We start from the raw sequence: 24,465 nt of genomic DNA, 5'->3' as shown, positions 1-24,465 counted from the left end.
CCCAACATCCCACAATTCATTACTTCACCAAAAATGCTGAGACTCAAACCCAGGCTAACGCCAATCCTCTCGCTCCCTTCCACTGCCTTCTTCCACTCTCACTTTCCAAACCCACGCTTTTTTTACTCTACTTCACTTCCCCAAACTCTCCCAATCTCTTCTTCTTCTTCTTTTCTTCCTCCTAAACCTGTTTTTTCACTCAATAAAGCTGCAACTTTCAATAATGTTAATCTCGACCCTCGCTTTCTCTCCTGCTGTATGCCCGAGCAACGCCTTAAAGTGGCGGTTCTCCTTAGCGGCGGCGTTGATAGCAGCGTCGCTCTCCGTCTTCTCCACGCCGCTGGCCACTCCTGCACCGCTTTCTACCTCAAAATATGGTTCCAAGTAAACCCCTCTTCACACCTTTCTTGTTTTTTTTTTTTTAAATTTTGTATTATGTTTGTGAATTGTTTGTTTACATTCACATATTCATTGACTTAGAAAATAAGGATTTTGTCTCGTTGTTAGTGTTGATAACTTGGATTGTCGATTGGTGATTTTGTGCTGCATTTAAAAGAAACAGTCTTTTATAGTGTGTAAATAAGCTGACACAAGTGTTATTTATAAGTTGTTTGAAAATATTTTTATTTAAAAAAAATATGAGAAGTTATGCTTGTTCATCAATATTAAGTAAAGGTCAAGTCTTGGCTATTTTGAATGGTCCAGGTGATGTATGAACTTAATTGATTTTCTGTATTTAAAATTAGATTTATTTTGGAGCTTTGGTATTAAAGAAGCATCAGGTTATCCTCACCATATCATGGACTTTGAATGGTCATAAGCAGGGTTTTAAATTGTGGTTGCGGTGACGCATTTGGTCGCATTAGGTTTATGGTGACATTAAAGTACTCCTTTTTTTTTTTTTTTCAATTTTACATACCTTGATATCAAACATTGTAAGTATAATTAAAGTAGTTTTTTTTTTTCATCTAAGTTATCCAAAAATTTCCCTCTCAAATTTCCGTCAAACCCTTCTTCCCCAAATTTCTATTTAAATCATAAATTTTTTTCCAAAATTTCACTTTAATTGTAGCTAACCCTCTAAAATTCCCCACCTAAATGTTAAGTTTAAAAAAGAAAAAATGAAACACTTGATTGGTTCAGCTGAGTCCAAACTCCACCAAGCCTCCTACATGGCAAGTTTTTCTCACAAATGCAAATCCATCTTGGATTTCTCTCAGTAGAAAACCCCCCCTCCCTCTCTTTTCCTCTCAAATTCAACCCATCATCCTGCATGTCTCCTCTGCTCCTCTCTTTTTCCAAGTTTAAACCACACCTCCTCTGCCTCTTCCCCATATCCAATGGTCAGTCATGGCACCACCAAACTCACACTCCTTACCCTCCCATCTTCACACTAAAGAGGATGGTTTGCATCTTCTCAACTTTCAAGTTTGGAGTAGCATGGATGGATGTTTGGAGTTTGATCCAAGCTTTCTATCTCTTCTCCCTCATCAACACAAATTTGCAGTGATTTGAACAAAAAAAAAGTTAATTTTAATTTTTTTTTTGTTATTGCTTACCTTCAAAATTTTATTTTGATCTTGATTGAGGATTATATTTGCTAACTTTTGAGTGGGATTTAGTAGATTTAGTGTTTCCTATTTGTTTTGAATGTGTTTTTCCTTGAACTTTCAATGGCTAATGAAAAAGGAATGGATTTGATATTAGATTTTGAATGGAAATCATGGTTCTGGATATAGCATCCCATTATAACTGCTATTATTTGTTACACTTTTTTTTTTACTGTTTATATCCCTAATTTGAGCATATGGCAGTGGTGAAGGTTGTAGAAATTGTGAAATAGCGGCCGTTATATTGCTACACAACGGCTATTTGAATACAGTCATAAGTAACCACAAGTTGAATGTTTGATGAAAAACTTAGTTACAACTTCATGGTACAAAATGTCTACAACTTACTTTGTTACTTGTCATGTGGCATTTGGGTAACATGAGGATTGGCTTATGACCGGCACAGGCAGACATCCTTGTGGAAAACTATTACTTAGTGAAAAAGTTAACAAAAATTGAACTATGTTAATTATCATGGAAGATATCCATGATTTCTTCTTCTTCTTCTTCAAAAAGGAAGATTTCCTTGATAGTTGAACTAAAAGGACATCGTTTAATAAAGAATCATGGTTCACACATGGTGGTGGTGTTGGTTTCCTGAATCATCAAGAAACAAAACAAATAAATCAATTTTGCCATGGCATGATAAGATTTTGTTTGAGATGGCTTAATTTTGAACATAACTTTCGAAAGTGTAAGTTGTCAGGATATACTTGTAAGCCTATAATCCCCCATTGGAAATCCATTGGAAGTCTTTGGAAATGTTAAAAGGACTAAAAGGTTTGTGCTATTTTATTCAGATTATCTGTTACATTGGAAGGATATTTGGATGCAAGTGACAGAAGGTCGAATATATGTTGTATTTTTACTTTTAGAGGTGGTGCAATTAGTTGCAAATCCAAGAAACAAACTTGCATCTTAATATAACTATGAGATCTGAATTAATTGCTTTGTTGTAGTAGGCAATGAACCCAATTGGCTGAAAAATTTGCTAATGGATATTGAGTTATGGCCACAACCAATGCCAGCTATTTCCATGCATTGCAATGGGGCCGCTACAATCTCGAGAGAGCATATAGTGATTTGACAGCGATAGTTCTGGACATATTAGCCTAAGAAATGATTACTTTAGAGAATTGATCTCAAGTGTGGAAATTACCATAATTTTTGTAAGATTTGCTATGATTTGGAAAATCCTCTTACCAAGCATCACTGAGATATAGGGTAAGAAGTACAAGTGGAATGTGTTTAAAACATTATTAGTATTAGGCATCGATTATGGAACCCAATTTTGAATTAGTAAACACTAATTGTAAAGTGTAATGGGCAATAAGAAGTTGTTGAATTGGCCAAAATATAACTAGCTGTTGAATTGTACGTAGTAGCACTAGTTAACCATTCCAAATAATTAGTGATTATTGTTGACTTTGGTGAAAGTTCAGGATCTTATGGGGTTTTTTCATATTAAATGTCTAAAGCAATGGAGACCAGAGATTCAAATAGCGGTTGTATAGTGGTGTAACAACTGTTGTCTCACAATGTTGACACCTTCCGCCACCATTATATACTTGAAATTCAGGTGTGAATGGAATTCCTGCTTGTATCAGTGCATCGCAAATGCACAAAAAATGGTGTAATGGAAAATAGTGGCTGTAACGGGACACTACAGTTGCAACTACCTTTTTGTGTTCAACCAATTTTTTTCGCTGGCCTTTAAAATTTCAAGATCATAGAAGGAATTATTGAAGGTAAGCACTAACAAAAACGTTAAAATTACCTTTTTTCTGCTCAAATTTCTACAAATTTGTGCTGCGATTGACTTGCTGTTGGAGAAGAGAGAGGGCTCTTGGGTTTAGACTCTAAACATCCATTTATGGCCTCTTCACCTCTAATCTTGAAAGTTGAGAGCAAGCAAAATAGCCTCTAAACTGCAAAGAGGGAAGGATGAAGGGTGTGGGTCCAATGGTGTTGTGGCTAGTTGCTTAGGTTAGGGAAGAAGGGAGAGGAGGCATTGATGGAACTTGAAAGAGGGCCGGAGGGCGGGTGATGAATGAGGTTTGGTTGATTTTGAGAGAAAAAGACAGAGGTTTAGAAACAAGGGGAGTTTAGCATTTTTGGGAGAAAAGTGAGAAGTTGCAATTTTGAGACAAGTTTGTAGATGTGGGGATGATTTGGTGGGTTTGGGTTCAGCTGGTCCAAGCAAAGATTTTTTTTTTCGTTTTTAGCTTAAAATTTTTGTGGGAATTTTATCGGGAAAGTTATTAGCTAAAATTTAAAAGATTTTAGAATTTCTTTTATGATTGAGATAGAAATTGGGGAGGAATGGGTTTGATGGAAATTTGAGAGGGGAATATTTGATAATTTAGATGAAAAAATAATTAATGTTAAATGATTAATATATTGATTTTATTAGTTATTATTTGATGATTTTGTATTTGGATTTTTGTTAATTGTTTTTTTCCTTTTGGTGTTTTTATTGTAGTACTTTGTTCTTTATTTTTATTAGATTGATTTAAATCTTAAATTCATGTGTTTTGTCAATTTTATGTATTTCTTGAGTTTATATTTATAGAATTTCATGGATATAATAATGGGAAAATTTTTAAACATGAATTTTTTTGAGGTTTTTTGGTATAATGCTTGCTAGATGACCTATCTATCAATTTTTTTGAGGTTTTTGATTTTCTTAGAAACTTGAAGATTCTTTCTGATGCTTGGTTTTGTGTAGGAAGATTTTGAGAACTACTGGACAGCATGCCCCTGGGAAGAAGATTTGAAGCATGCAAGGTCTGTTTGTGATCAGGTAATTTCTTTTATGAATAGTGCTTTTTTAATTTATAAAATCTATCTCACTCTAAGGTGGAATGTTTGAGTTGATTTGAATATGAACATTCAAAAGTCTTTCGACAGTTAGTTTTTTATTAAGGTTGAATATATAGTCTAGATTAATTGAGGATTAGAAATTTTTCTGTTATATGATTCTCACTTCGTTAGGTTTACTATCATTTACGTTTCTTTGCCTGCATGAATGGTGCCTATGTGCACAATTTTCATGAAGGGCTTTTTTGCTTAAAAATGATTGGCAAAACCTATTTTTCTTTTTCATGGTTTTTGTAATGCAGGAGATTACTAGAACTGAATGCATTATCTTGGTTTTCAGGTTTATGTGCCATTAGAAGTTGTGCATTTGACAGGTGAATATTGGAAAAATGTGGTATGTATTTACCATTTGAGTGGGATTTTTTAACTTGTCTATACGAACTTGCTTCTCTCTAGTTAGCTGATGCAAAATGAATTGCAATATTTGGACTTTGGACTGCTTTACAAAAGACTGAATTTAGTAATTATTGCTTTCTTGTTTGCCTCCATTTATCATAAAAGTTAGTTGTTTTTCAGGTTTCCTACATTATTGAGGAGTACAAATGTGGACGCACTCCAAATCCGGATGTTCTATGCAATACACGAATAAAATTTGGTATGGACCTCTGATGAATTTCACCCATATATCTATGTTGGAGGTTTTTAGCTCTTTTTTGTTCTTTTTTTAGGTTGCAAAATGGGGATTGACAGTTAATTCCATACTATTTTCATTTTGCATTTATGTTAGTAGTGGCTTTCAGGTGCATTCATGGACGCCATCAACAGTATGGATTATGACTATATTGCTTCTGGGCATTATGCCAATGTTGTTCACCCATCTGCTGATCAAATTGATAAGCCTTCTATCTTAGAATTATCAAAGGACATGGTACTTGCGCAAATAATTCATTTCAGTACTGATGGCTGTCTTGAAAGTGTCTTGTTAGATTTTTATAAAGCCAGATGTGTCCAACTGTGTTGTCATTGGTTTATTTACATGTGTGTGTGTGTGTATTTTGCTTATTGGGGACCTATCTGGCAGTAATATGATAATTAGGGGTTAAATTTTATTTTTCTTTAATAAGGAAACTTGAGTTAGCAACCATGCCTAGACATTTTCTGGATTAACATTGAAATTTTAGGAAAGAATTACACTGTAAATACATTTTATTCATTTTTAATGTTGTATTATTTCATTTTGGAACTATTATCAGAATTTTGGTTTATTTAATTTAATTTTATTTTTATTGAAACTATTTGGCAATTCTTTAAATATCCATTATGGGAAAGTTTCTTATATGTTTAATTTGCTTTTGAGAAATGACTTACTGGAATAATAGAAGTTTCTATGTTACAAATGAGGACTCATATTTTTTTTGAAATTCAAAAACCATGAATTTGGTTTTGCATCTTATAAGAAACTGGTCATGTTGTATTTATATTCTGTTTCAGTATAATGATTCGCTGTGCATTACTAAGTGCTGCTTTTTCTAAGATCTATAATGTTAACTTTGCAGGTCAAGGATCAAACGTATTTCCTTTCACATCTCTCGCAGGCCCAGCTTAAAAGACTTATTTTCCCGCTTGGGTGTCTTGCAAAGGTGAGTAGCACGATTAGTTGTAATTTGGTCAACTGGGATGCTATTGTCATTTTTACTTCTGTTTCTCGCTTAAGGTGGCACCTGCTGTATTATTGTATAATTGTTGAATTTAAATTCAAGTGTTGCAGATTATTGTTATTAGAAAGGGAGGCAGGATGGTGATAGCAAATAAACATGGAGAATCTTTGTATTGATTCATTCATGTAATGAACATTATTATTAATTCCTAGATCCTGCCTTGATCGTCATGCCCGTGATCTTTAGATTTTCCATTTAACGACTGCTAAAACTCTCATCTTTCTAGTATTGTGCATGTTTACTGATAGTCTTTTCGGACTAAGTAGTTGTCTGATTTTTGTGGTTCTCTCTTTTTCTGAAAAAAAATATGTTTTCCTTTTGTGTCCAAGCTTTCTGGTCTTGCTTTTGCTTATGCAAGATTCTTGCGCTGTTCTCTTTTATTCTAATTTCTCTTCTTTATTCTATCATATCATCTACAGGATGAAGTTCGCCAGCTTGCAGCTAAATTTGACCTGCCTAACAAAGATAGGAAGGATTCACAGGGAATTTGCTTTCTTGGGAAGGTATGTATTGTAAGCACTTTATTTCACCGACATTCCCATAAATTTTAGAATTATTTCATTCAAATATATAATTTAAATTTTTTAAATTCTCCCAGTGATGACTTGGTACTTTGGAGGAATGTTAAACACATATTGCCCCCAAAACTTCTGCTAATGTTATTCAGGTTTAACTTTTGCTATTTTTATTCGTTAACAGGTAAATGCTATAGGTGAGATAATTGAAGAAATTTCAGAAAACTGTCTAGTGATCTTTTGCTCGCATAACTGGCACTGGCCAACATCTTTTAGTTATGTATAAAATTTTTTTGGTGAGTTGATTTTGGTGGTTTATTGCAGATAAGGTTTAGTGATTTTGTTGCAAGACACATTGGGGAGATGGAAGGAATTATATTAGAAGCTGAGACAGGTGACTTCCTCGGGAAACATCGAGGGTTCTGGTTCTACACAATTGGTCAGCGCCAAGGCCTACGTCTCCCTGGAGGACCTTGGTATGCTCTATAACTATTTTATGTTACCATCAATCTCAAGACTTTTTGGTTAGTGTCATTTGATCCAGGGTAATAATATTATTTTAATCAAGGAAAATTTGCATTAGCCTCCAATCCGATGTGATTGATAAATCTCTACAGTGCTTTATCCTTTGTTAACCCTTTTGAGTTGTAAGAATGATTCTTTTTAACTATGGCTGATAATTTTTCCATATATATTGAATTGCATACATGTTAAAGATGCATGTTTTGATGATTGGTAACATTTTATTCCATTCCATTTGCTATAGCCAACATTGTTCTCAATTTATGCCTCTATATCAAATTGTGCGGGCATCCCAACCTAAAACTAGTTGGCAGAAACGGAGAGGCCTCTTTTAAATATAATGAGCAACCCAAACTTGCTGATTTGAGATTACCAAATATATAGGACACTGGTTTATCATACTATAGGATTAACAAGCAGGGGTTGGGTCTGCTTTGATATGATGTCAAACTAGAATCTAAAATGAAGAGGTATTAGGTGCTGGGGCTTAACTTGAGTATGGGGTTCCAGGAAAACTGCCACTTAACACCATATACTTTGACAGAGTTGTTGATGGACATTGCCATATATTCAAGGACTTTATGCACTTGAATATGCCTTTGCTTCAACCTTTTGATCTTGTTCCCAACCATATTTTGTGTTTCTCTCTAGGTATGTTGTTGAGAAGGATGTTGAAAATAATGTGGTATTTGTGTCAAGAAATTATTTCTCATTGGACAAAAGAAGGCGCTTGTTTCGTGTTGGCTCCTTGAAGTGGCTTAGTGGGTCACCTCCAAACCATATTAAGCAGCTCCAATGCAAGGTCAAACAACCTAGTACCTTTTCTTTTAATAATTGTTTTTTGTATTCGTCATATTGTTGTACACTTAAAGTTCTTGTTTGAGAGTCTAGAGATTTAAGTGATAAAATTTGATTTTTGTTAAAATTTGATTTCATGCCTATATGCCATTTTGACAAGTGATAAAGGCTCTTCACAACTAGGACTTTCTTTCAGTAGGGTTTGGTATTTCAAACAGTGTAAACTTAAGGAAGGAGGAAGTCTCAAAGTTGGAAAGGCACAATAAGTTCATCTCTAGTAGTACTTTTAGCTTACCTTATTTTAACTCACATGAATTTTCAGCACATTTTTACAAAAAAGTTATTATTATTATTATAATAACAGAAGCGTTGAACACTTTAGGTATTGGTCCATTCATGCAAAAACATCAAAGAAAACCAAAGATAGAGAAAGCCTTACATTAAAGCATATGACTTTGCGTCGACGGATTACTTAAATTTTCTAGAAAAGGTCGATTGATTCTTCTAGTCTCTGTAGTCACTAAGGGTGGCAGCTTGCACAATGAGTTTCTTTTGTTCATTGAGGAGCAACCTCCTTGTCTTCTAGACTGCGAATGCGGTCCTAGATCAATTACATTGCATTTTGTACAATCTTCGACTTGAATACACAGATGCTCGTGGAATAAACTTAACTTTTGCTTACATTCGAGCTTTTCCTATGCCATTTGAGAGATTTTTTACGAAATTCTTTCAAGTCTTATAAAAAGATTCATGGCTACACTTAAAACTAAGTTCCCTTCCATTTGCATTTAGAAAATAGAGATTGAAAGAAGTTTCAATTTGTAGGCATTGGGAGTCTTTAAACCTTTTCTTATAATTAGTAAAATAAGTTATCTTAGTTTTGTAACATGGATTGTATCATTTCGAACTTGGCTTGTTATGAATATTGAATCACATCCATTAGATTTATTAGTGCGTTGAATAATTGTCTTTTTCTCATGCTCAATTCAGTTTGAAAGGTCCACCTCAAGTAATGAATAATAGTTTTTTGTTTCTCGTAATTTTGCCTCATGGCTTAACCCTAATCACCCTCTCAAGAATAGGGTGAATAATAGAGTGCACAAGCAAAGCGTTAATTGTCATTCTTCAGTTCAAAGTTAACCAGTATATGTCACCTTACGGGCTTTGTTGAATCTTGCCTACTCTTCCTTTGGCTTCGACTAATCTTTTTTATTGGCTTATTTGTACCCAGCTACATGATAGAAATCCCTTTAGTCAATCGTCACTTTCCAACTGTCTTAGCTTAGAAAAAAATGTTTGGTCAAACCCTTGTCTCTTTATTAAGCTGATTAGATGCTTACTTTTTTTGCATGCTTGTTCTTTTGATACTATTTCTGCAACTATAGATTTGAAGACAATTAGGTATTATCTTATGTTAAATTGTGTCAAGTAGGGACAGAAGGAATATTCCGTTGCTTCCTTTTCAACAAGAATTAGACACGTTTCTCATATTTTTGTGCTTTTTTGGTGTCTTAGATTTATGAATTGGACTGTTCCTTTATGTGTGGTTTTTGAGCTAGGAGCATTTAGAGTTTCAATTGTACTCATATACTATCAAATAATAGCTAGTTACAAACAAAGAGACTGTTTTCTAACTCTTTCCGAGTGCTTTGCCCTTGAGATCTATCTAAAGCAAAAGAAAGGGGAAAAGTGTTTTGTTGCTTGTTGAGCTTTATAAGATCACTAAAAGAAGCTCAATCAAACAACCTTGCCTAATAGACTAGAATGGGGTTAGCTAGAACAAGTGAAAAAGATAAACGAATTTCAAATATTATACAAGAAATTAGCTTTGTAGGCATACTTTTCTTATTAGTGCCCACCCAACCAATAAAGTGGATAACATTTGATTCAATAAATGGCAATGTCTTTAGATTCAGTAAGTTATAAAAGAGGAGAAAGCCCAGGAAATAGGAAAGTTAGGCTATTAGTAAGCATGAAAATCCTTCGATTGTCGATATCTCAAGTTAAGGGGTTGATTGGTCGGTAGCGGTTAAGGGCTAACAATAGGACCAATAGCTAAGTGAGACGAAATCAATGAAAGTGGTTCTCTTTGACCAAGTTTATAAACGTTTCACATATGAAAAAAAGAAGAAGGAAGATTCGTTGCCAATTAATATATTAATTATTATTTTATTTTAAATTTTTATCATTTTATTTTAAATTATTGTCGAGTCAATTTTGCGTTATCTACATGTTTCCTAAATAGTTATAGTTAATTGTTTTTTAATAGGAGTCAGTTATGATCAGTCATATTTGTAGTTTAGTTTAAAAAACGAGTTATGAAGAGGAATATAGCAAGTATTATTTTCTAATCAAATTTTCAATTCTGAGATTGAAGAGTTCTCTCTGATGAGCTCTTAGTTTTTGATTTTTTAAAAATAGGTCGAAAACGTAGAAAAACTCATAAATATAACTTGCAAACTGAGTTGTTTTATGATTTGTAGTCCAAAATGTAGGTTATAGTTGGCCTTGAAATCTTCCCAAGACAATTGTGGCCAATCCTTTTCCAATTTGAGAAACCATAGTTGAGTGTTTCCTTCCAAGTGGAAGGATGCTAACACCACCTTTTCCCCTGCTAATGTTCGCTAGTGACGAAAAAAGTGTTTGTTGTGGCTTAACCATCCTAGGGGGTCATAAGAGCCATCATAATGGGGAAAGTCAAGTTTTGAGTATTTTGGGACAAAATTTCCTCCATCCAGGTTTTATAATCCTACACTTTGCTCTCCGTGACCACGGTTGTTATTCCTATCTCTTATTCCCCTGCTTTCCAATCAGTTTGCAGGTAGGTCACGAGAAAATTCAAATTGGGTTGTAACTTAATTTTGCCTTGCCTCATTGGTAGCCTTGTCCCTTTCTTTGTCGACTTTATCTCGTGCTCGATCATCTTGATACATAGCCATGAAGGCTTCAAATTGCCATTGAAGAGTACAAGAGTCTCTTATAACCCCTTGCTCTGATACTAGATTGTTACAGGCTCTTGATTGTGATTTGGTTATGGGACCTTGCTATCTGATATCGGAAAGCAACTAAGCTTGCAAGTTATGTTTATGAATTTTTCTACCTTTTCGACTTATTTTGAAAATATTAAAAAAATAAGAGCCGATTAGAGAGATCTCTTTGATCTCATAGCTGGAAATTTGATTAGAAAATGCTTGCTTTATTCCTCCTTATAACTTTTTTTTTAAAACTAGATTACAAGTATGATTGATTATAATTGAGTTCTATTAAGAAGCAATTGACTTCAACTATTTAGGAAACATGCAAAAAATGCAACAATAATTTAAAATAGAATGATAGCTAATATATTAATTGATGGCTAATCTAATACATGAATTAACGGTTAATCTTTTTTCCTTTTTTTTTTCTCATGTGTGAAATATTTGTAAACTTGGTTAAAGGGAGCCATCTTGACTGAGTTACTGTTAGCTACTGTTCTAGTTGTTGGCCCTTAACAGTAGCTTTATATTCGATTATAGAAAGAAAGAAGCCCACTCTGTACTCTTGCTAGCTTAGTGTTGATTGTTTTCAAGACACTAGTAGCCCTACCTTATTGGACAATGTCAGTTAAAAGCATGGGTCGGAATGGGATAAGAGAGTAAAGTCACCTGCCTAGTAGGTGGAGTGAACTAGCCCTTTCATTTGGGTCTAGAAGAAGAGTAAGGAGGTCCCACTATCTGATATTGGGAGCAGGCTACCCAAAAGAAGGTTTGATTGAGCACTTTCTTCTAGATCTTATGTTTGCAAGATAAAAAATTAGACATCACAGATGTCTTTGAAGGTAGGTGCCAAGTAATATGCAAAGTTCGGGAATGAAAACACAATATGACTTGTGGAAGAAGAATAGCATCAAGGAGAACAATTTTATGGTTGGAGGCAGTATTCATGTCTTCCTTCTCACTTGATAGGGATTTTTTTCATTTGAACTATGCTTTAAGCATTTAGCAATTCGAGAATGTAGTTTAAGTGAGGCCTTAGGAATTATAGTTTTGACTAGGCCATACATGGTGCATGGTTTTCCTTCTCGAGTATATCTCATTAATGGTAGAGTAGCGCAACATCTTTTCCAGCGTTGCTAAGAAAAGGGTACAAAGAGCTAAAAAAACGGTACAAGGAACCATAAAGAGGTGTGGTATTCTAATTAGATGAGTTTTTTTGATGTCTATCGAAGCGAATATAAACAGCTTTTGGGTTTAGTTCTTTCATAAAGGAATATAGTGTGCTTATAAAATAAGGCAAGTGTACAATAAGCTAAATCGTACCTTGACCCAAGAGAGACCATTGGGTAGAGTAGAACCAATGATGTTGCTATTTGGACGGACTAGGTAATGGTAAGTTCTCTGGCTTGACTTCGTTCATTGAGCTCAACTTTTAAAAGTTCTTGGTTTGTGCTTGGTTATGCGTTGACGAGTATTCTTGTTAATAGTTAGCTATTATTTGATAGTATATAAGTAACATTGAAATTTTAAGTGTTTCTAGTTTAGAAATTATATAAAGACACACATGAAGGAGTAGTTCAACTCATAAAAAATAAACTAACTAAAGAAAACACATGGGGATATGAGAGACGTGTCTAATTCTCTTTAAAAGGAAGTAGTGGAATATTTCTTCTGTCTCCTGTTTGACACAATTTACACGGTGTTAATTGGCTACAAACCTATAGTTATAAAATTAATATAAAGAGAATAAGTACATGAAAAAAGCAAGTGTCTAGTTAGATCAATCAAGAGATAGGGGTTCAATAAAAAATCTTTTTTTGTTCTTTTTAAGCTAGGAGGGTTGACGAGTGATGATTGGTCGAAAGGCAACAAGTAGAAGCCAATTAAAGAATAGGTAGGGTCCAATGAAACTTGTGGGGTGACACATGATTATACTGGTTAGCTTGGGGTTGAAGATTGGTGATTGACTTTTTGCTTGTGCGCTTGTTATTAACTCTTAACTTTTATTCTTGAGGGAGAGATCGTGATTAAGTTGCAAGGCAAAATAAAAAAAAAGGACTATTGTTCGCTTTTAGGGTGAGCTTTTTGCTCTCAAATCTGTTGGACAAAAAGATAATTATTTAGTGCACTAATAAATCTAGTGGATGAGCTTCAATATTCATGAAAATCTTGGTCTGAAATGATCCAATCTATGTTATGGAATCAAGACAACTTATCCTACTAATAATAGGAAAGTTTTAAAGGCCTTCAATGCTCATAAGTAGAATCTTCTTTAAGTCTATTTTGCAAAGGTAGACAAGAACTTAGAAGTCAGCAAAAAATGTTTTAAGTGTAGCAATAGATCTTTTTACAAGACTTGAAAGAATTTTATAAGAAATCTCTCAAGTGGAAGAGGAGAAGCTCGAGTGTGAGCAAAAGTTGAGTTTGTTTTGACTGTATTAGTCTGCTTTTGAGCTGGAGGTTGTAGGAAGAGCAATGCAATTGATTTGAGGCCACATACACTGTCTAAATGACAGGAAGAGGTCGCTCCTTAATAAATAGTAAAAGCTCATTGCGTAGGCTGTTACTTTTCGTGATTGGAGAGACTAGAAGATTATGTTGATTTTTTCTAAAAGATTTAAATAAGTAGTCTATCAACACAAAATAGTGTGTTTTAGTGCATGGCTTTCACTGTCTTTGTTGTATTTGTATGTATGAGTCAAAACCTAGTCTAAAGTATTCTATGTTTATGTTATAATAATAATAGACTTTTTTCGTGAAAATATACTGAAATTCACGTGATAGTTGAAATAAGGGGTAAGAATAGTGTACTACTAGAGGTGTGCTTATTAAGCTTTTCTAGCTTTCAAGCTTTCTTCTTCCTTAAGTCTGTGCCATCTGAAATACCAAACCTTACTAAAGAAAAAGCTTTAAGTTGTGAAGAGCCTTGATCACTCGTCGATATGACATACAAACACAATTACCTTGTAAGTCGATTGTTTGTGGGTAATGATAATACATGTTGCTTGATAGCTTGCCATGAGAATAGAAAAAAAGTCACTTATATCGTTGTGTTTAACCATAATGGTTTTCGAGGTCCAATTCATCCATGACCAAAGCGACTTCCACAAGTCATTGAATCACTATTTGTGAGCTCAAAATCTTCACCTGTCGCTCCAAGTTAAAATCCCTGTGAATAAATTGCGGACATAATCTATTTTGCAATTCATTGTACCTAACAACATTTGATATTAAGGGATTTGGTACTTTTATAATGTTTGCTAGGGGGAGCCCAGGATTTGAGGGGGCATGGGGCAATCAGCTGCATTTTCACAACATGATTGATTTCCCCATTGAAAAAGAAGTTGGCCAAAAAGCACAAAAAGGCATTCTTTTAATATTTCTTAAACCAAACTTATACTCTTTCCATGTTCGTGATAGAGGGGAAAACTGATTCATGATAAAAATAAAAGTAAAATAAAAATTTTGAGTCTACTCAAGATTGGAAAATGGGTGGGATGGCGGACTCGAGGCTTGTTCATACTAGAAACCACATGAGGAAGGGCACTTTTTGCCTTCCCCACCCTATACAATATAAAAGCAAGATTTTTCTATAGAAGAAAGGGCTTCCATTCTGAACTCCATAGGCTTAGGGCTTAAGAATGCCCATTTTTCTTACTTGCAGTGAAAAGGGGATATTTTCATTCAAGTTAAATGTGTATGTAGAGCTTTTAGGAAGGAAGTCGTGGTTCAAGCAAGAATCCATGTTTTATTAATACATATAGTAATTGGTTGGCTGTCGTTTAGGAAAGCAAGGATTAAGTTAGGAAATATGCTAATTCCTCTAAAAATGCATATTAGCTTATTGAGTCAGAGAGCTAGCTTAGGCACCTTTGGGTAAGACTTGCTTCTTGCTCCAATCAGTTCACAATTCTTAGTGGAAAGAAAGATTGAAAGTATAGAACAAAAGCTTGTTTTTATATGATTCTTCTTTACCTAGATTTTGTCAATGTCTTCTTTCTGAAAGAAATCTCTATAGAAGGAATCAAATGGATGTACGGTTTCAATAGGGGTCATTAAAAGGAGTTGACTGATTGTGCATCCAAGACCTTTATACCTTTAGTTGCCCCATGGTTCGAGGGCATTTAGACGCTAGTATCCATTGGTAAGGCAAAATCACTTATTTTTTTAAAGCAAAGTCATAAGGTAAGAAGCAAGCCTTAACGAATAACTAAACCCTTCTCTTTATACGATCACTTCTTAGCGAAGGATTCCTTCAAATAGCTCATCATGAGAAGTAATCACTTGGTTAAAGATCCTCTGGCCTTCTTGCTCCCCAAAACACTTCTAATAACAAATCGGGATCTAGGTCTGAAACTCATGCTGGAAATAGCTTAAGCAAGAAAAAACATTAGTTGAACAACTTTTATGGAAGATCTAAAAACTTCAAGCACTACCGAGGCATTTCTTGTTTAGAAATAGGTCAACTCCAATATGAAAAGGAAGGACGTAACCCCTTTAGGATTAAAGTAAGATCTCAACCCTTACTTGTGTAGTTAGTGCAAGAACGAGATTAGTTAACAAATATGCCATTACTCTAGTCCTTATGTGCTGTGCCCCTTGGTGTGCCTCTTCCCTTGCTTTCTGCTCTTGCATTTGCAGTAACTACTGATGGTTGAGGCTGCTTTTCAACAAAGCTGCGATCATTTCTTGCCTTCCACATGTTCTGGCACAAGTTTGCTAATAAGGAAGCACAATCCTCAGTTCTAACTCCTTTGCTCTAAAGCTGATTGAGCATAGAGCCTAGCCACCGATAAATCTGGTAACCTCGTGGGAGGATATTGATAGTTGTGAAGGAGACCCAAACACGAAATTTCTTCTTCGCGAATACATCAAGTGTTCATCGTTTTTTCACCTTGATCGCACAAAGTGTGCATATAGGACTATTTATCTCCTTACTCTTGAAAAGATTTTCCTTTTTTTGGGATGGCATTGTAGCAAGCCTTCCACACCACAGGAAGTGTAAAACTTTAAAAATGAGTCGGGGGGGGGGGGTGTGGAGTAGGAGTTGTTTGCCTTATTTAAGGGCTTTTTTGTTTCCCCTTTCTGTGCTGCCTTGTAGCCCATCAATGTCGTGTTATTGCCCCATAGTTGCCATTGGCCAAATTAACAAGTTTGGTATATTCTCATGACTCTGGGGTATATATAAGATAAGATTTCTCTAATCATTTTTAGATTGAAAATTGGATTGATTACTTCTTTCCATTGGTGACTCTCTGAGTTGATGAGTTCATTCACTTTATGCATTTATGCACTTGCAGGTTATCCATTTCCTCCATTTGGCTCCAATTTTTGATCCATTTGTCTTTCAAAATACTTTACCCATCCTTTACCTTCCATTATATTTCTTGTTTTAGTAGCTCCTTTCCTATTAGCAAACTCTTCCAAGACATGAGAGTCGCCATCCTCCTTTCGTTTCCCCAGTCATAAATCAAGTGAGGTGGGCTTATAGTCTTTCATATGATTTGGTGGACTTGAGCTCTTTACTATGATCAAGCTTTGGTTGTCTCGATGGATTGGCTTGCCATGTGCTCTGGCCCTATTTAAGTAATCTATAATCCAAGAGGTGGAGGGGCATAGCGTCACGGACTACGCTCTTTCGTTTCAGTATGCGATAGACCGTGCAACGCTTGAGTCGACACTCTTACACAAGCTAGCCAATAACTCATCAATGATAGTCACAAATTAGATTAAGGCAACACACATCAAAATAATAAGGCATACCGAATGTCATTGTCAACACATCAGATAATCCCTTAGTTTACAAGCGATTCACTCATGGGAAGTATAAACTAAATCAACATATCTAATTGGTTGCTGGTAGTTTATTGTTAATAGTTTCATTGTGGTTCCTATTTAGTGTTAGTGGTAGTTTTTCATTTCATGTTGTCGGAGGTTGTATCTCCACTCTATTTTATTGTTAGTGGTAGTTTTCTATTTCATGTTATTAGAGGTTGTGTCTCCACTTTTTCACTTTCTTGCTTTCAGGGTGGTTACTTCCACCAAGTTGTAGTTAAAAAGGAGTGAAGTTAATAAAAGAGGTTGTTCAAAATCTATTCAAGTTTTTGAGTACTTAAAACTCGAGATCTGCAGGTTCTCGTTAACGAGCCAACATTACAAACTTAGGTCGAAAAAAGAAACCTTCCACCCAAGTACTTAGCGTACCTCAAACTAAGCCAAACCATTCTACACACCGTCCCATAACTCGATCCGTTTCTAGGGATTGTATCAATTTGGTATCAAAGCCTATTGTTATGGGGGAACCTATTCAGCAACAATTGTAGCAACTTTTACAATTGTTCCAAGATGAACGTGCAGCCAATTTGGCTCGACAAGAAGCGATAAATGCTCGATTAGATGAGCTCACTGGGGATTTTGCAGCTTCCAAAGTTAATCCCATATCTACAGAGGAAGGCAGTAGCAACCGAAGCCGTAAAGGCAAAGGCGTAGCAAGAGGGACAAGATCTGAAACCACAAGGGGAGGTGCCATCATCCTTAAGTTCACGAAGTTGGATTTTCTACGATTTAATGGCCAAGAAGATCTTTTACGGTGGTTGAGCAGATGTGAGCATTTCTTTCGCCACCAACAAACACCCGAAGAAGAAAAGGTTAGCCTTACCTCTTTCCACTTGGAGGGAAATGCGCAGTTATGGTTCCTTCAAATGGAAGTTGATACGCCACAACATTCTTGGAATGAATTCAAACGTCAATGTCCTGCTTCCTTCAAATGGAAGTTGATACGCCACAACATTCTTGGAATGAATTCAAACGTCAATGTCACTTGCGATTTGGCCTGCCTATAAGGAGTCATAAGTTGAGAGAATTGGCGAAATTGCGGCAAAGTGGTAGTATGGCAGATTACCAAGAAAAATTTAAGCAATTGGCTTCACGGGCAGGCATTCTCACTCAAGCACAAAAAATTGAACTGTACATCAGCGGCCTTGTGGAATATATTGCAGTCGAAGTAGAGCTCCACAATTTGTCAGATTTAGCAATTGCAATGAGTATATCTTGACTCTATGAATGCAAGGGGCACCCTACATGGACACCAATATTAGAGGTTCGACGATCAAAACCCCTTGATACACTACTTCAACACTGTACGAGATTTGTGAAAAAATTGACCAGGGCTGAAATGGAGGAGAGGTGGTTTAAAGGTCTTTGCTTTAATTGTGATGAGCCATTTGTCAGAGGCCATCAATGTAAGAATTTGTTCTGGATTGACTCAATTGAAGAAGAAGATGAAGAGCAAACCGAATATGAGCCATCTGCTAATACTGATCAACCGATGATCTCGTTGAATGCCATCATCGGTATTAGTACTCCTCAGAACATGCGTTTGCAAGGCAAATTGAATGGTAACCTAGCTCTGACCTTAGTAGACTCTGGTAGTACTCACAGTTTTGTAGACTCTAAATTTGTATTGCAATTTAATCTCTAGGTGAAAAGATGAGATGGATTGCGGGTTGTGGTTGCAAATGGAGAGAGAATTAGAAGTTCGGGTCAATGTGAGGGAATGTCACTCCAGTTAGGCAATCACACTTTCTTTGTTGATTTATATGTTCTCACTTTAAACGATTTTGATGTCGTATTTGGTGTCAATTGGTTAAAGACCTTGGGATCCATTTTTTGGGACTTTACAGATATGTGGATGTCTTTTACTAAACTTGGGAAACAGATAGAATTATATGGAATTAAAACTTCCAAACCAGCTCAAAGTGTTGAGATTCAAGTTGTTACAGCAAAAGATTACCATGCGGATTTATAGCGACTTTTGCGGGATTTTGTTTCCTTATTTCAAGAACCCACGGGCCTTCCTCCTTCACGTGCTTGTGATCATCAAATTATTTTGGAACCTTGGACAAAGTCGGTAGTTGTTAGACCATATCGATATCCACATGCCCAAAAAAATGAAATTGAGCAACAATGTTCTGAGATGTTGAAGCAAGGGATAATTTAGCCCCGTCAATCCCCATTTTCATCTCCAGTGCTCCTTGTTCCTAAGTCAGACGGTACTTGGCGCATGTGCATAGATTATCGAGAATTGAATGCAAAGACAATCAAAGACAAATTTCCCATTTCGGTGATTAGGGAATTGTTGGAGGAATTATTCGGAGCAAAGTATTTCTCTAAACTAAATTTGTGGTTAGGCTATCACCAAACCCGAATGAATGAAGTTGATGTAGAAAAAAACGACTTTCCGAACACACCATGGCCACTTTGAATTTCGAGTCATGCCTTTCGAGTTAACAAATGCCCCTTCTACTTTCCAAGCCTTGATGAATGAGGTATTACGTCCTCACTTAAGAAAATTTGTTTTAGTGTTTGTTGATGATATTCTCGTTTACAGTCATACCTGCATAGAGCATATGTATCACTTGCGGATCGTCTTCAAATTGCTCTCAAAACATCACCTTTTCTTGAAATGATCCAAATGCTCATTTGCCCAAACTCAAATTACTTATTTGGGTCACATCATCATTGCTGAAGGAGTTATTGCAGATGCAAGCAAAATTTCAGCCATGACAGAATGGCCCAAGCGTTTAGCTATTTGAGGGTTACGAGGTTTTTTAGGCCTCACTGGATACTACTGCAAGTTTGTTCATAACTATGGTTCTATTGCAACACCTCTTACAGCCATGCTCCATAAAAATTCCTTCATATGGACAGACCAATCGTCTCAAGCTTTTAAAAAACTTAAGGCTACCATGACCACCACACTTGTGTTAGCACTTCCTGATTTTTCTCACCCATTTTACCATTGAGTGTGATGCTTCTAACATTGGAATTGGTGCGGTTTTATTGCAGAATAATAAACCAATCACATTCTTTAGCAGGGCCATGGCAATGCGACATCGGCACTTACCAGCTTATGAAAAGGAGCTCATTGGTGTTGTTAAGGCCATCAAACACTGACGCTCTTACTTATAGGAAAAGCACTTCATTGTTCGCACCGATCACTATAGTTTGAAATTCTTATTGGAGCAAAAACTAGTAACACCACCATAGCAACATTGGTTGGAAAAAATCTTGGGCTATTCATTTTCAGTAGAACATAAGGCTGGTCGATACAACTTTGTAGTCGATGCTCTATCTCGGAGAGATTCTGATGGGGTTGTCCTTTTCGCCATATCCATGCCACAATTGAGCCTATTTGATGAAATTCGTCATGAACAACAAAATTCACCTGAAGTCCAAACTTTAATCTCTAGTGTCCAAGAAGGTATTGCTGCTGAACCGTGGAGCTTCAAACAAGGGCTACTATTCTATAAACATCAGGTTTATTTAGCCCCTAATTCTCCTTCCATCTAGACAGTCATGATCGCCTTACACAACCAAGGGCATGAAGAGTATCAAAAAACTCTCTTCCGCATTGCCAAAGATTTTCACTGGAATGGCATGAAACACCATATTCGTGACTTTATTTGTGCTTGTAGTATTTGCCAACGTCACAAAACAGAAACTTTGCAATCAACTGGTCTTCTTTAGCCGTTACTTGTGCCTAAGCATGTATGGTTTGACATTTCATTGGACTTTGTGGAAGGCTTGCCTAATTCACATGGTAAAAATGTCATTTTGGTGGTTGTGGACCGTTTTTCTAAATATTGTCATTTATTGCCAGCTGCTCATTTATATTCAGCTGTTAGTATTGCAAGACTTTCTTTGAGAATATTTTCAAATTACATGGGTTACTTGAAAGAATGGTGAGTGACAGAGATGTCACCTTTACAAGTGCGTTTTGGAAGGAACTTTTCGTCTTAGCGGCACCAAGATATGTTTTAGCTCCGCTTACCACCCCCAATTAGACTGCCAGACAGAAGTTGTCAACCGAACTATGGAGATGTACTTAGGATGTTTTACCAGTGCTCATCCTACGAAATGGATGGATTGGTTGTCTTGGGCTGAGTATTCATATATTACTAGTTTTCATTCTTCACTACAAACCACACCTTTTGAAGCTGTGTATGGGCGACCACCACTGCACCTACTGTCCTTTTGTCTTGGAATTTCCAAATTGGATGTTGTGGATTAGGCCTTACAATCTTGAGATATGATCCTTAAATCATTAAGGCAGAATTTGTTGCATGCCCAACATAAGATGAAAACCATTTATGATTCCAAGCATCGTAATATTGAATTTCAAGTAGGGGACAGGGTTCTTTTACGATTATAGCCATATTGACAGCTCTCCTTGGCTAATCGTCGTCACCAAAAACTGTTGCCAAGGTTCTATGGTCCTTTCACAATATTGCAACGTCTTGGACCTATGGCTTATAAGTTGGAGTTCCTTTCAGGTACTAAGCTTCATCCTGTGTTCCATGTCTCTTGTCTAATAGTTTTTTATGAGGGGGAGCATCCAGTGTTTGCTACACTCCCTATGGGTCTTTCAGCAGAACCCATGCCACTACCTTTGGCTGTTCTTGACTGTCGAGTCAATCGAAACATTCAAGAGGTTTTGATTCACTGGCAAGACACTTCTCCAGCAGAGGCATCTTGGGAGACTGTTTCATCCATGAAGGAGCGCTTCCCACACTTCACATTTGAGGACAAGCGCAATTTGAAGGAAGGGGGTAATGTTAGCACATCAGATAATCCCTTAGTTTACAAGCGATTCACACATGGGAAGTATAAACTAAATCAACATATGTGATTGGTTGCTATTGGTTGCTGGCAGTTTATTGTTAACAGTTTCATTGTGGTTCCTATTTTAGTGTTAGTGGTAGTTTTCCATTTCATGTTGTTGGAGATTGTGTCTCCACCCTATTTATTGTTAGTGGTAGTTTTTTATTTCATGTTATTGGAGGTTGTGTCTCCACCTTTCTACTTTCTTGCTTTCAGGGTGGTTATTTCACCAAGTTGTAGTTAAAAAGGAGTGAAGTTAATAAAAGAGGTTGTTTAAAATCTATTCAAGTTTTTTAGTACTTAAAACTCAAGAGATCTGCAGGTTCTCTCTAACGAGCCAACACTACAAACATAGGTCGAAAAAAGAAACTTTCCACACAAGTACCTAGCGTACCTCAAACTAAGCCAAACCTTTCCACACGCCGTCCCATAACTCGATTCGTTTCAAGGGACCGTATCAGCCATATATGCAACTACTAGAGCCATATAAAGAAAAATGATTTATTAATATAAAAATGAGTACAAAGGGACTAAGACTCGCTATCATCGGGTCACAGAGGCAGCCTTTGATGGTTCGTTGCATACATACCTTTACCAGTAAGGCAGACCAATAGTTCACCGATTACTCACCTCCTATAAAGAATTTACGAGATTTTACAAGTATTTTACCAATAACCATTATAATGCTTGAAATGAAGACATTCATTTCCTAAAGGATCTTTTTTCCTAAAGACTTAACAAGAATTTTTAGAAATGTCACCACGAGCCATTGCAATGTTTGAAAAGAGGATATTTCCTTTACAAGTACAAAAGACTCAATCTCCTAGACAACTCTATCTTGTTATAGTTCGATACATGGTTGGCTCATGACATATAAGCACCCTATTGAGTGATTCTTCTCTGGGTTAATCCAATTGGTTGAGGTCAAAGAAGTCCTATAAATACCTGTCACTGGACATAAAAAGATTGATCGGTTGGGATTGGTCCCCCCATCAGCACAAGTCTGAATCTCTTCCCTGGTAAATCTTAGTTAATGAAGACATTAAGCTAGCTCTTTAGTCGGCACCTTTGTTCCCATCTAGTCGAATACTGGCCCTCCTGCTGTGAACTTATGAAGGAGGGGTAGGTGGATATTACCTTCTTTGATCAGCACCCACCTCTAGAAGAATGGATCCCTTTTGATGACTGCCCATTGGAGATCCGAAGAAACTCATGATGCACAGGTCTATAGTTTGTCTCAACTGAGCCCTTAATCCTTTTGCTAAGTTTCTGGTGAAGTTGTCACATTCTTTGGTTTTGGCACTCTAGCTGTTACTTGACCACCAAGCACATTAGGACCTGAACAAAAGCTACATTGATGAGATGGTGACATTGGAATTAATGTGATGGGTGACTTTAGTTTTAGATCACTACTCATTGACAATCTCTTTGAAAATGATCTTATTGTGGTTTCTTATTCGTTTAATGGTGTGAGGCTTATCACTTGTAGCTAACTAGTCTTAATTTTTCAGGTCAGACATGGTCCTGGCTTTTATAACTGCAGTTTTGAATTGGTGTCTGGTGAATACGGCAGTGAAGATGTTGCAGTTGTCTGCTTACATGAAGATGATCAAGGCCTCGCAGCTGGGCAGTTTGCAGCCTTCTATGAGGGACAAACCTGCATAGGTTCTGGTGTTATTTTGGAGTCCTGGGATGATCAAGGGTTTCCTGTTTGTGCAAAGGCTCTTGAGATTGCAAGAATGGAAGATAAATCAAAGCTTGGGAAACCAGTTAAGATCAAGGCAAAAGCAGAAGTTCCTCCAGAAATATCTGTTCACAATGACTGCATTGAACTTAACAGAAGCTTAATCAGTTTTTAAATTCCTGTCTCGGATAAAAGAGAATATGCATCTGAAGAGGAAGCGACGACCACAGTTTCAGTTAATTGGCTGCAAAAGCTCGGAGAGATTGGTTACATATACTTTAAAGTTAATTTTTGACAGTTGGAACTAGCCATTGGGTCTTCCTAGTGACCCCTTGCAATGGAATTTGAGGGGAGAAATTCGTTGACTGTTGTAAGAGTTGTAAGAATGTTCAGCCATAGCAACCTCTTTTGTCTCGAGGCATTCACAAGTTAGAAAGTTTATGTCCATATTTTCTTCACGGGCTGCCCGTTTTACTGATTAGCTCCTTTGATTACGATGTGTTTCTCCCATGTTATTGTATATCACTGCGATCAATTTATACTGTTCTTCAGGAATATGGTTTTGCCCATAATTGAAAATGAAGCATGGACAATTTTAAGCAGTTAAAGAGCCTTGTACTATCCATCTCCTAGAGAAATGGAGTTTTCAAGGGACATGTTTCTTGTGTACGTAATTTGCCTAATGAAAGGAGTCGTACCATGAAGCCATTTTGCTGTCTATTCTCTAATAATTTAGGTGATGATTTTTGTATATTGTAAATTGATCAGCCCATCATGAACTGTGAACAATTTTGAATATGAAAATCTTACCTTTTTACTCTCAACCTTTCCAACGTCAGTAAATGTTATCACATGGGAAACTGGTGCCTGGAGTTTTTTTTTTATTTATAGTATATAAAAAATGGAAGGAAATGAAGCAGAAATTGCTTGCTAGAAGCTTTAGTCAAGTATAGAAAAAAATACAAAAAAAAAAAAGAAAACAAAAAATATAATTAAAATGCTTGGATCAAATATAAAAAAAAAAAAATGGGCTGATAAAAATTTTGGAAAAGGTATAATATCATTAAAAACTACAGTATACTTTACCAGCCCTTTTGTCTTAAAATTTCTTTGCCAAATGTGGTGTTTTTAATTCTTTCCATTTCTAACTCTTCCCTCTGC

The 24,465-nt window shown here is 36.2% G+C and overlaps 1 protein-coding gene across 2 annotated transcripts; it reads left to right on the top strand.

Annotated features, from left to right (window-relative positions):
* On the top strand, positions 1-24,022 carry LOC18589832 (tRNA-specific 2-thiouridylase MnmA). 2 transcript variants are annotated; one of them, XM_018127996.1, is made up of 10 exons: positions 1-384; positions 4,339-4,413; positions 4,771-4,824; positions 5,007-5,085; positions 5,231-5,358; positions 5,987-6,070; positions 6,568-6,651; positions 6,988-7,139; positions 7,837-7,987; positions 23,132-24,022. In XM_018127996.1, exons 1-10 carry the CDS (start codon positions 34-36, stop codon positions 23,477-23,479), a joined length of 1,506 nt encoding a protein of 501 aa, XP_017983485.1. In that variant the 5' UTR covers positions 1-33; the 3' UTR covers positions 23,480-24,022. The 2 variants fall into 2 exon arrangements, with proteins under 2 accessions (XP_017983485.1, XP_017983487.1); XM_018127998.1 differs by having other exon boundaries at positions 286-384; positions 4,343-4,413.

This window comes from Theobroma cacao, chromosome 9 (assembly GCF_000208745.1).
Source record: "Theobroma cacao cultivar B97-61/B2 chromosome 9, Criollo_cocoa_genome_V2, whole genome shotgun sequence".
Classification (NCBI taxonomy): Eukaryota; Viridiplantae; Streptophyta; class Magnoliopsida; order Malvales; family Malvaceae; genus Theobroma; species Theobroma cacao.
The sequence above is the reverse complement of the archived record's forward strand: the minus strand, read 5'-3'. Positions and strand labels throughout refer to the sequence as shown.

Bases quoted from the DNA above. Each gene is read 5' to 3' on its own strand.
- LOC18589832 (XM_018127996.1), top strand. From the start codon at position 34: ATGCTGAGACTCAAACCCAGGCTAACGCCAATCCTCTCGCTCCCTTCC. The intron at 5,359-5,986 runs GTACTTGCGCAA...TTAACTTTGCAG, and splicing joins TAGAATTATCAAAGGACATG to GTCAAGGATCAAACGTATTT. The intron at 7,140-7,836 runs GTATGCTCTATA...GTTTCTCTCTAG, and splicing joins CGTCTCCCTGGAGGACCTTG to GTATGTTGTTGAGAAGGATG.